We start from the raw sequence: 13,331 nt of genomic DNA on the forward strand, positions 1-13,331 counted from the left end.
GTGCATGCTTGTTTGAGATGGAGGCGTGAGGGAAGTGCTGGCTCCCAGCGCCTGTCCCTGGTTTAACACATGGGAGCTACAGCTTTCCACATGCGTCTGTGGAACTGCGTAAGTGAAAATGTTTCCTATAGAGGTCTTCAGGGCAACCGCTTTCTCCTGCCAAGATGCTGAAATGGAAACACTTGCTGGCTGTTTTCCTTTGAGGCTCGTGCTCTGTCCTTGTACAGCACAGCTTTCTAATAGCTGGCTTCCAGTGAGCCTCTGAAATGCTGAGCAGCTGAAAACCCATCATATGCCTCTCACTGTAGGGAATATTGGCCGCTGGACAGAATTTCCAGGGCTCAATTACTGTGTCTATGCAGACTATGATCTGCCTGGAGCCATAATCAGATATAAAAAGGCTCTGAAACAAATCTATAGAAGAAATTCTATATTTATGTTAAGCCCTGACAATTGGAAAGGCATGCCAGTACAAGTCATTAATGCCACCATATTTTTATCATGTGAATATAACAGTGTAGTTAGTGATGGTCAGAGTTTCTGGACAAGGCATTGCAGCCACACAAACAAGAAGTTATTTCAGCCAGATGGTTTCATTTGAGAGTGAATTTCATACTTGCAGTTCTGTGGTGAAAGCAACTCAGTATACTTGAGCAGAAGGAGAAAGAAACAGATTTTCTCAGATTTTTTTTTTAGGAACAACTGCACTGATTTGGAGACTAATTCCCTGAGGAAGCTGTGTCTGGGCTGTAAATACTCTCTGAGCTAGCTCAGCAGGTTTATCTGCACTGGCATTAATTTATAGTGTTGCATTTGACTCTCATAGGGTGCATATTTCTTATTCTCTGTAGAGCAGTGATGACTGAAAATGACCAAGGGACAGTTTAAGGTATGTTTAAATGAACATCTTACCCCACTGCTCTTCTGTATGCCTTGGCGAGCCTCTCAGCTGTGCTAGAGTTAACAGTGAGAGGACAGTTGGCCTCTTGAGGCAAAGTGTTTGTCTGCAGGAAAAGCAGAATATGAAATAATAGCAATGATCCTTTGTCATGGTATTTGCCTGGCTTTAAATAACAAATTTTCTTAGAAGTCAAATCTCAGTAAAGCTGCCCATGACCACCACCACTCGTGTCATTGCAAAGTGGGAGGAGGGACCTGGTAGTGCAAATCTGCTTTTAGCCAGAGCGAGGCATCTGCACAACTTGCAGGTATGTTTCCTACATCAGAAGAGAGCAGGGCAGTGAGGTAAAATGTGGAATTGGGGTGTGTAGGTATCAGTGCGATTAAAGAAAGTTAGAAATACTGCTGTGAGTGAAGATCTGGCAGGAAGCAAGTTAAACTTACATACCGTCTTGAGCAATGGCTGACCTCTCAGTGGGTAAGTGTTCATGTGTGATTCTCAAACACTTGGACAGGCAATATTAGTAGAAAGCAGCTCTGGAGAGAAGCTGTGCTGTAGTGGTTTGGTCTCCACCCTGTTTAAAAGTGACTGGGTACAATACTTGCCACCAGCAGTTGTCTTCTCTGAAGTCATCAGATTTAAACACAAGTTGTAATGGCTGTTTTTGCAGGCTGACAGAAGAGTATGCTCAGCCAGTTCATTGTCACAGTGGGTCTCAGTTCACCAGGAGCAGCTGTGTCATGCTATAGGGCACATCAGAAGCTAAAGGTTTCTTGCTCTCGGTCAAAAATTGTCAAATATCTTAGAAGAGGCAAATACCTTTTGATGATCCTGAACTTGTGGGTGCCTTGTTTAGTAACTTAATCTCCATCCTTGAAAATAAATAGAAAGGTTTATGTATAATTTCTGATCAAATTCTGATCAAGTTCTGCTCTTGTCCCAGCCGGGGAATCTTCTGGACAATCCCTCACTTGCATAAACTCACGCATTTTAGGGGAAAGGCTGGTTGTTCAGAACTTGAGCTCTCCAAGAGGGTGATGACAGGCCTTTTACCTTCAACTGTTGCTAAACATGATGCAATCTATAAGCAAAATAGGCCACCTAGCCTGAGCTGTGCACATGCCTGCATCAGATCAGGACAGGCAAAGAGAGACAGAAATGAGATACCAAGGACTGAGCCTGACTTGGCTGCAGTGCTGGCTCTGGTGGGATGGAGCAACCACTGCAGCCAGACAAACACACAAGCAGTGGAGAACTGCTCAAAAAGAGAGCTTGCAGTCTCTGACAGGACTTTGCAGAACAGAAAGTGGCACTACAGAAAACAGGAGGGCTGCAACAGTGAAGGATTTCAGAAGCTACTGCGGCTCAGCCTCAGCTGCCTGATCCTGCAGTGTTTCACAGAGAGAAACTGGAACATCTTATCTGTGATTGGGAAGCATTTGGGGGATTCTTGGGGCTTTTGTGAAAAGAAATGTGCATCTTTAAGTCACATACAGTATGTTTGATTAGTAATCAAGGTCAAGAAAGAAAAGTATTTTTAGAGTGCTGAGACCTAGGGAGCAACACTGCCGGAAACATTTCCTTGCAAAGGGTGTCTTGTAGGCTATTCTCTGTTTCATGGCTTGAAATAACTGCAAATTATACATGTATTTTCTATCCCAGTTTGTAATCCCCTAGAGCATGATAATGGGTATAAAACATTAATCTGATTTGTTTAAAAATATTAATGCAATTTTTTGTTTAATGGTACAAATCTGGGTGCAACTGATAACAAAAACTTAGGGCATCTTATCTCTTTAAGGAGATAGCTAAATGTGATGTTATTCATCACAGTGATAGGTAGTTCCTTAGGCACAAATACGCACATATCACAGTCTGTGCATGATGCCGACCAGATCCAGCTCTGTTTTCTGTCTGCTCTGTGTGGCGCTATTGGCAAAAAGCTGCGAGCAAGGGCAAAGCGATGCTCTTGACAAATCCTTCACAAATGTTTGAGTTGCTCTCCTATGCACTCCTGTGGCAAATTTTAAACAAAGCCTAGAAATCTGTGTTGGCTACAGAGCACGAGCGTAGAATGCAAATAAGACTTTGTTCCTACAGTCAGTCCTGCATTTTATTTGAAGTTGGATTTCTTGTCTTCCTGTCAGGCTAAAGCTGATGGCTGGGGAAAAGCAGCCCCAAGGTTTGCTGTGTTGAGAAGAGCCCTGGAGAGCAGATGGCACCTGCAGCAGCCCAAAGGGTGTGCAGGTGATGTGGTGCTTGTGGTGGGTCATGGTCCTATGGCAATGCCATATCTTTGTCAGCCAGTGCTGACTTCAGCTTCAGTAACCGCTTTAAGGTAAATATCCACCTGTGGTTTCAGCAAGATGGGACTACTATGAATGGACGTTACCAGAGAATGTGGAAATACTTTATAAATCATCCTCATAATCTTTTAAATTACTATATTTTCTTTTTTATTTTTATTTCCTTTTTTTTCCCCAGTTTTTCTAAGCTTTCTTTAAACCAGGTTTATCAGCTCTGATATGTCAAAACTTGTTCCTGTAATTAGCATGCAACATTGAAGCTGTTTTTCAAATGTTCTAGTTGCATCTCTAGTTCCAAAATCTTGTATGCTTTAGCTCCCCATCACAAAATGGGGTTGATAGCAGATCTGTTTCACCTCTTGTTTATCAAAAATAATTTGGTTTAGAAATCCTTTGGAGTTGCGTATAGGCAAGAAGCAGCTCAAAGGTAAACCTGTTCTCAGCTTGGGCTCTAGGTATGTTTGTTCCAGCTTCTTGCAAAACTTACTTAAACTTTCAATTTATGATTACTGAAGCACAAACATGATAATTTCTCTCCCCCCCCCCCACTTCTGGGTAAGTCTAACTAGGGAAACTGAGGCACAGGGGGCATGAGGTCCACACAAGAAACCAGACTGAGGGACTATTCAAAGAGCCTGGGCTGAGTTCCCATTTATGCCAACGGCTGGGGCAAAACCTGGCAAGGCGGTGGGCATGGAGCGGGTGGGGAGCCGAGTCCCGCACAACCGGGGAAATACTCTTGCCCCAACTCCCACTTCTGGGATGGGTTCCTGTAAGAATTAAGCAGAAGATGAGGGCAGAGCAGAGTGAGCTTGTTTGTTTAGACACACAATGTTTGCCTTTATTTCCCTCTATCTTTTCTAAGGGCCGTGACGGCACTTCCTTCCTAGTTCATTTGTGTGGCTGCCTGAAAGGGATATGTCTAAATAGGGGTCAGAGCGACTGCAGGGCAGTTTGCTTGTTTGTTAAACAATATGGGAAGAAAACAGAGGCCATGAAGAATACTTCCCTCCCCTCTGTGCCCCAGGGAACATTCTTTAAAAAATTTGGCAGCAGCTCTTTCATCAGAAACCAGCAAACCACTGCACAGAGCGGCTGGCCCTGGAAGCTGTTTTAGCAATTTAACAAGAGAGGAAGAGGACGCACAGGAAAGAAGTTTTTTTTTGTGTTTAAAATAAGTATAAAGTTGCACAGAAAATCTCCAAATCAATAATATATTGTGTTTAAACAGTGAAAAAAAAAAAAGATGAAGCAGTTTTCAAGGAATTAAAAAAGAAAAGCATGTTGGGCTTGCCTTTCTGCATGGTGCATTGTAAACAGGAACAACTTAAATGAATGCTCTCTCTCTGACAGTGACTACAGCAAGACTGCTCAGAAAACAGCACAAGAAACTTCCTGCAGGCTTTTGTGAAAAATGTCCAGAAGTAAGCCCAAGTGGCTACTTCTAGTGGCTTCTACTAGTGCAGAAATTGAACCTGAGAACAGGAACAGGAACTTTTGTAAATGTATGTCTCCAAGCCCTGCAAAAAACCCACCTCTGAAGACTAGTAGTGAATTCCAAGTGTTAATGATATACTGAAAATAATTACTTCTGTAAAAGGCCGATGGGGCCAGAAATCAGCTTGTTCTGCCTTCATTCCTCAGACAACTTGGTGTAATTTGGAATCAGTGCTTCTGGGCTCTGCTTCTGGCAGTAAGCTGAAGCCTAAGTAGTCTAGTGGTAATCCATGTCTAAAACCTAGACACTTAAAACTCCCCAAAGTCTGCCAGTTGCTTTGGTTTTTATCAAATACATGCCTAATAATCTGTTAGCCATAACTGTCCTTCTAAAACCTCGGTGCTGCTCAGCAGCAGGGCCTCTGAACTCCATCACTGCTCTTGATGGGTCACTTATTCCCTCATTGATCTTGCCTTATCTGGTAGGATGCTTGGGGCACAGCCTTTCCTCCTTCCCCAGTCCCAATAAGTCTGATTAATTGAACATAGTTCGATACCTATTCTGCCTGGTCTTGTTTGCCACTAGCGCCACAAGGCAAGTGTTTTACCTACTAGGTTATATGCTATTTTTATACACAAGCATTTATTCTTCTCATGGTTTGGAAAGGGGAAGAAAGCAAATGTGAACGTATTGCTTATTTTTAGACTATGGTTCAAGCATTAGCTAGAAAATCTACCTTCTTACTTGCTCAAGGTCATTCTTAAAAGGCCTCCAAACACAATTTAATGTGTTTTTGGAGGCCTCCAAAGCCAAATCAGGGAGCTTGCAGACCAAGCACTGTGCAGTGTTAGCGGTGCTGAGTGCACTGTTACAGTCACAGAATTCATGAGTGGTTATGATCCCTTCTAGATGTGGTTTGTTTCCACTTCAATTGGCTACTTGCCCCACATTATTAGGAATATGTGTTACTATGCTGCATGTGCCACTTGACCTGATGAGGAGTGGGGCACAGAGATGGGATGTCTTTGGGGAAGAGAATCACTGTTAGTTTTCACCACTGAGTAAGACTGAGAATCCCCTGATTTCGTCTGCTTTTGCCCTCACTGGGAGGTGGATGCCTCACTGTTGCTGGGGATTTACAGGGGGCAGCACCAGAATTTAGCAGTTTCAGTATTCTGCATGTACTTCTCCCAGTCTTAGATAATGGAGTATAGTGTTTATGTAGAGGGAGGGCAGATGCTGTTTTCCAAACACATTACCTTAATGGATCTCCCTTTCCTTTTACAAAGGTCTAGCTAGGCTTTCAAAGGTGCTTTTCTATGCATCACAAAGCATTTTCTATTGTTATCTGCTGGTGAATGAAATTGTTCATGGGTACTAAAGTTTTACCATTTTCTTCCGTTTATTTGAATACTGATTTTATTGTGGTTCTAGCTTTGTAGGCATGTCACTGAGGTGGAATATTCAAAATCAATTTGGATTAATACTTGTATTATCATTACTGAATGCTTTATTACTTGTATGCTTTTAAAGACCTAGTTGGTAAATGATGTAGGTGACAAAGGCTTCGGTAAGAATTTTTTTCCTGTGGACAGCATTGGTAAAGACTGTACATTTTAGAAAAGGTAAGGCCAAAGAGTGCAAAACTCCCTAAACCATTTTTGTGTTCCAAAAAACCCACAACTGATCCTATAGGTCAGTGAAAACCCCCATGTGTGCTCTTCAGACATACTGTTGTGCTGCTGTGGTGCTGGCAGGTATTTAGGGAAATGAAAAGAGTAGAGACTGCTGGAGACTAAATGATTGAGTTAAAACAAATATTTTGGCATCTTTGCAATCCTTTTCATATATTTAAATGGATGACGTAAAATATGTTCTATTGTACAATTTTCCCCAGTGGAAAATTTTCCCCAGGGCGAAAACAGTGGCCTATAGGAACTTTGCTAACTATACCATCAGTGTTTCTGTAAACTTGAATTACAGCCTACCTGAAGATTACATCTTTAACCAGCTCACAACAATACCTTGACTGAAATGTATTTTTTTTTAACTGTTTTTGAAACAAAGGAGAATTATTACCAGATGACCTGTTTGTTTTGCATAGATATTTCAGACTGCTATGTTACTAAACATGTCAAGTGTTTGGCCAACAGGGTCCTCTTCTTCCTTTTAGAAGAACCCTTCCTCTATTACTCACACCTTGCACACCATCTTAGTCTGGGTTCTGTTGTGAACATGATCTACTTTTACTGCTAGCTGGCTTATATAAAAAAACGGCATGTCTCTAAAGTGACACACGAGTGGTTTAATTGAGGCCACCCTTTCTTAAAATTCCAATTTAATTTGCTAACGGTTTTCCAACTTCTCTAATAAATGAGGCACAAGCCCCCTCAAATCAGAGGTGTCTCAGCTATACTGCCCTTTGTTTATGCTTGTAACAGACTTACCATATCATGGATAATGCAATTGAATTTTGCTCCCTGGAATACCTACATAACTGCACTTACTCTACCTTACTCTACCTTTTCAGTATTTGATTTTTTTAAGAGTAATATTCTTGCATTCACTGACAGTTCAGTTCCTAAGGGGCTTTTCCACTTTTAGTGTTATAAAGCCTGAGGCAATGCCTGTGTGGGCCAGGAGCAACTGTGATGTTCAGACCCACCATATCACCCTTTTATTACTTGAGCTAATGAAGTGACCAGTAGAAGACTGGTACCTGGAGAAGCATACACAACACATTTGCTGTAACAACAATAATATTGAGCCTATGGAATAACAGGTTTGACTCCCACTATGATAGAGAAATCATGCTTATCAGTTACAGATCTTTCTGGGGTTTGAATATATGTTAGGAAAGCAAAAGACTCTCCCAGCTCTCCGGTAACCTCCCCATGCTGATCTTCATGGTCTTGGCCCATGCCAGGGAAGCACTGCATCTTCTCATTTAAATGAATGTCCACTGCTATAAAACATAAGCAAACTTCACTCCACGACCTCCAATGTAATTCTTAGAGAAAGCTCATTAGCAACTTCCAAAATAATTGACTTAGTTAGTTAATTATAACTTTATTTTTGACACCAGATCATTTCTTAGCAAGGCAGTGCTACTTGCCACTTACTTACATGTGAAAACTGGTAGTCCTTAAGTCCTGTAATCATGTCAAATAATGAAGACAGAACCTTTTTTAGGTCTTCGTGATGCTTTATGGAAGCTAATGCAGGAATGATTCCAGGCCTCGAGCCTGCGAAGTTTTAAATGAATGAACGACTTACTTTTACACTCCTGCTGCTTCTCAGGGAGCGATTGTCCCACAGCCTCAAAGACCTCTGTGCTGTGTGGAAAATGCCTTTTTCTTTCCTTCTGCCTCAAATTTTCCATTAGCAAATTTTTATCCCAATTTGTACACCCACACAGCTAGTTTGAACTCTTCTGTGTATTTATGACCTTCCAGTGCTAGTAGACTTTTATTACAACCCCCTTGCCTAGTGGCCAGATTATGTGTATTGAATCTTTCTGTGAAAATGTACCACTTCAGGGCCTAATCTCTTTTTCTTTTCTTGTTTGAATTCTTTCCCATGCTTCACTGCTCTTTATTGTCCCTGGACTCAGCTTGGAAGTTCATTTCTTGTGAGCATTCTGGACGCCTTGGGCAATACAGGAGAATATAGTAGGACAGCGCAAAGGGGAGAGGAAAGTGAGCAAGCCTCAAGTGTCTGGGGTAGTGTTCAATGCAAAAGAAGCATGGGTGCAAACATTGCATGTTAGAATCAGTAATCAGAGCGGTACTTTTCTTTCACCTCCAGTGCTATGCTAGTCATCATTTTAGACATTGATACCTTTCCTTACTAGAGAAATAAAATAGCTCTGGGTTGACAGATTCGAAATAGCTGAAAGTAATTTCCTTGTATAATGGATGCAGTCAATGGCTGTATTGGCAAGTTATGGTATAACAATGGCAAAGGAATTAGCATTTTGTCTTTGTAAATTTAATGCCTTACTCTATTAAAACAGTATCTCGATTTCATTCGTTATGAGTGTAGACACTGCATCCAGCACTTAGCAGAAGATCTGTGTATAGCATTTAATTTTCATGTGTCTTAAGTGGAAATACCTACCTTTTATGATGTAGCCAAAGTCATGGATACCGTTTTCATATCAACTTTCTCATGACACAGACTACTGTGGATATATGCTAGGTCCTGCTCTTTTCAAGGTCTTGTGCCAGACTGCAGAGGTACTGGTTTGCATCCTTTCAGCCTCTCTTTCCCAGACTGTGACATTGCATTCTGGCTTTTAAGGGGAAGGCCACTGATTATTTACAGCTTCATAAATATCTGATTATGGAGTGCATTACTCGAGGAATGACAGCAAAACATGACTTCTCCCGTTTGAATTTGTTAGTGAGCACTACTGAAATGCAGCACTAGGGAAGCACACAGCAGGCTGGACCAGTGCTGCACTGAGGATGCCATGTACGCAGTTTGCCATACCACCACACAGCCAGAATTGAACTGGAGCCCAGCCAGCACTCCCTCTGCAGCAAGAGCTGCTTAAAGCAAGAGCCACTGCTGCCGTGAGTGACACCTGGCAAGAAACACAGACATGGAAACTTGAATTCTATTGTCCAACTACAACATGGACACCTGCAAATGAAGGTGCCAAGAAAACACAGATTCAGGAGCTTGAGACTATTTACAAGAGTTAATTTTAACTCATGGTTTAGAAATATTTAGGAAAATGCTGATTTGGAAGTAACCTAGATGCACTTCAAACAAAATGCAGAGTAAATCCTTGAAGTGCCTGAGACATCTGTCATGCATTAGTGTGCTTAAAAATACAATCAATCAAACCCATTATTAGAGAGAAAAATAAATTATCTCCAACGACCCAAATCTGTGAACAAACCTGGGTTTTTTATGTTTCTAAATTCTGCAGTTGTTTTATTTTTAGTATTGACTTGAGAAGAAAAAGATCTTATGAGCCAAAAAAATGACAGTCCCTTATTAGAAAGGTTCTCTGAAAGACTCTTTGGTGTGTGAGAACAGGTATCATGACAGCAACAGGTTTGCTTTTGCCAGACAGTGAAGCAGCATCCCTCACTGCTCCCTGGGGATTAGACTGGGAAGCAATAGCGTTCAGGACTCAGGCAGACGCTCAGGCAGAGAAAGAATATGATTATGTTGGTAACTGAAAAGCAGCAGGCCTCCATCCAGCTACTCTGTCAGACAAGCCTCACAGATCAGAATCCTGCTTCAGGTGCCCAATTTATATTTCTGTTGGCTAAGACTTTAAAAAGTTTTTAAAGTTGCTTGAATTAGCAGCTGTCTTTGGCTTCGTTTTTCACCTTAGTCAGTTGTTTGTATATCCTCCTGGCCTCCTCTTTGGCTTTATTTCACTGCTGCATGTGCTTTAACTTTCTGCACTGACTTTCACACAAAGCGAACCTATGACTCCATAACTTGTCACACCCTTATTCTCCCCTCAGGAAAGTGGTGAATTATTTTTCAGCATTGCATACAGCTGCCTATCAAGCAGGAGTTTGCTTTGCTCCCTGTTAAATTCAAGAGTCCCTTTCCACAAGGCAGCAGCAAACCAGAGGTTTCTTCTTACTTTTAAATGTATGAAGCTATTGAATAGGGGGTATTTCTGTCCAGCTGTCTTCCATCATGAAGGCTTGCCTTCCAGAAGTATTGAAATTGCTTTGGTACCTGCCTTTAACAATGCTAAAAATATCGGCCTGGGAGAGGGCAGGGATGGCTATGCAGTCGGTAGTAGCAAGTAAAGAACCAGTGGTAAGAAAAATGCTTCCTCCTCTGGACACAAGAGCATAAGGAAGAATGCAGAATAAAATAAAAACCATTATGCTTCTCTAATTTTAAACATTTAATAGTGCACTCATTGAGTATATTCTGTACAGACATCTATAGCAAGTTAAACATCTTCCTTTTTCTCACATAGATCATAGTCATGTAAAGCACATTTACAATAGAAAACATACTTGAGGTACAAAAACCCAAAAAGAATATCTGAGGTATAAATACAGGTATATTTTAAATAATCTTTATCATGCTTTATCTATGTTTGACAGTACACTGTGGGCAAGTATACATGTTTACAATAGAATGGTATGTACAACATACAATTTTACAAATTCAAAAGTGTTTGATGTAGAAGAATATACAAGGTTTTCCTATTCATGAGGAACACTGTTACTGGAAGTACTACATTATTTGCCATAATAAAAAAAATCTTCATCAAAAAGCTTAAAATAATACTGACAATGGTAACAAAGTCTCAGTCAAAATTCCACCTTGCAACTCATTCATACCCTAGCCACTAAATGCATTTATCACCTAATACTGCACTTCAAAAGCTAATCTTTACCTTTACAGTAAAACCTACAGAATGACACCTTTCCAGAGGACCTCAAGACTTCCTACAGTTCATATAAGTTGATTCTTAAGGAGGGGGAATATCCCAAAGGGCTTAAAACCCCATTAAACCCAAGACAAAACCCCACTCTCCTCTCTGCCCCCAAATATAACCCTCCAAATTGCTCACATCCAGCTTCTGTTTGTGTTAATGTGCGGCTTTTAGGAAAACTGGCAAAGAAGGGAGAAGGGAGAGTTTGTGTGACTCTTCCTAGCCACCTCACCCCACCTGCTGCTAGGAGTCCTGCCACTTCCCAGCACTGCAACTCCAGTGTTGACTTTTTCCTCTTGAGCCGTTAGAATACAGTAAAATATATAGAATCCCATTAAAACATTTATAGTTAACGCAGGTAGGAGTAAAAGCAACAAACATTTTTTGGCAAATTAACAATTGAGATTATTGGCTCTCTTCACCATTGCATAGACATTTCATTTCTAAGCTGCTATGTTGCTCAAAAGTATGTTTACTTAGAATTGCTATAGAATTGCTAATCACTCCTAAAAGATCATCTGGATAAGGAGTGGACAGTAATCAGAGCAAGCCTCTTGTAGCATCTGCTTAGGGTTTTTAACAAGGTTAGAGCTGACAAAAATGCAGAACTGGCACATGGGAATGATGGCTACTCTTGGTCCACAGGTAAGTCCCATTCTAGGTTGAACTGTATCCAGCATACTAAAATCCATTCTGGTTGCCTATCAGTGTACCAGACACATTTCAAGTTCGACTTCTGCTATTCCTTTCAACCATTAACACACTCATTCACGCTTCAGTCTTTGTGCAAACCTTTCTCTGCTTATCTCAGTGAGAACACATTGAAGAGTACCAACTATTCCAGTGGATACGCCAGTCCCTCAACGCACAACAAATACATGAGTATGTACATAAAGCTAAGTATTTCACATGGGAATGATGAGCCTTCACCATCTTTCATAATATACTTTGCATTTAAAGAATTTTGCTTCTCAGAAGCAATTCAAACCATCTAATAGTACAATACTTCTTTTTGTTTTCTTGCACAGTCCTCCTATGTATTCCAGTCAAGGCCTACACTATAGACCTTACACAGACAGGAAGCAGCTTTAAAGTATGGTATGGCCACAGTCCAGGAGTGTAATGCTCACAGTCAAGTTCTCATGCTGTCATCCCTTCATGACATGACTTGCAGATGGTACACTAGTCTGGTCTGCAGTGGACGAGCCTGTTTTGGATAATGTCTACGTTGCTGATGTGTGGAGCACATGGCTGTTCCCTCTTCAGTAGTCACCTGGATTTTACTTCCTTGCTCTCAAGACTCTGATGACTGAAAGAGTCTCGTATCTTAACAACTTCAGATGCACACAAGTGTCCAAAAGACTTGGTGTACCAGTCTGGTGTGTGGCCCCTGATGTGTGCAGAAAAGGTTAGAATAAATTAGGTACCGGTAACTTTCATGCATTTTCTTAGTCAGAAACAAATACACATCTAGCTGGTTAAATGCCCGACTAGGAAATCTCCTTATTACCGCTTATTGCTCAGCTTAGCCTTAATCATGTAATAGCCTTGCTCCAAGACACGTTTGCCGCAGTGAGTTATAGAAAACTGTGAGAACTTGTTCCTCTTTACTAACTTAATATTAAAATTGTTATGTCCTTGCACCCAGATACATATGTCAGAGGAAAGGGTAGGATTATATACCAATAGCTATTATGCAGCACATTCTGGAGGTTTCTAATGCAGCAAACCAGACTTGCTGTTAGATGTGCACTGAAGCCAATTTTCTGTGACATCTCAGAGACCTGTGCATGCCTTTGAGAAGTACGTACTACCGGCCAAGCTAAGGCCTGTTGGACAATCTAAATTTTGCACTGACTACATGGAAACTGTACAAGAAAAGTTACCACCACAAAAAGACAAAGTAGAAATTCATACCTTAAATCAGTTCTGCACATGTAGGTAAGTTTAGATTTTCCTGACCCGCAGGGCTCTATCAGATACCTAGACAGGAGCACATTGACTCTAACACCTGCCACAGGAGCACGGTCATGGTCCACTGAGGTTGCTAGAAGCACGCAAGCTCCTTTGGGAAAATTTGTCCTCCATGTCCTAAGAAAAAAAAAAGTCTTATCTTTGAGAAACAGTAATTCAAACATGTAATTCAAACATCTAATAAGACTTCAAATTATGCACAAATAGATATTTATCCATATAACTTATACAGGAATCGTAGTCAAGGTTGCCCTATGTGTAGGATATAAATATCACTGCATATAG

The 13,331-nt window shown here is 41.0% G+C and overlaps 1 protein-coding gene across 4 annotated transcripts in view; it reads right to left on the reverse strand.

The window, feature by feature from the left end:
- Window positions 1–10,508: 10,508 nt before the first annotated feature.
- The window catches only part of DLC1 (DLC1 Rho GTPase activating protein), a 213,471-nt gene continuing 210,648 nt past the window's right edge, over window positions 10,509–13,331 (reverse strand). For all 4 annotated transcript variants that reach the window (XM_030491470.1, XM_030491471.1, XM_030491472.1 and 1 more), the window contains 2 exons: window positions 12,990–13,163; window positions 10,509–12,462 (listed from right to left, as the gene is read on the reverse strand). In XM_030491470.1, the coding sequence (XP_030347330.1) occupies window positions 12,342–12,462; window positions 12,990–13,163 (295 nt within the window). In that variant the 3' untranslated portion in view covers window positions 10,509–12,341. The remainder of the gene's footprint in view (window positions 12,463–12,989; window positions 13,164–13,331) is intronic.

Source organism: Strigops habroptila, chromosome 7 (assembly GCF_004027225.2).
Source record: "Strigops habroptila isolate Jane chromosome 7, bStrHab1.2.pri, whole genome shotgun sequence".
Classification (NCBI taxonomy): Eukaryota; Metazoa; Chordata; class Aves; order Psittaciformes; family Psittacidae; genus Strigops; species Strigops habroptila.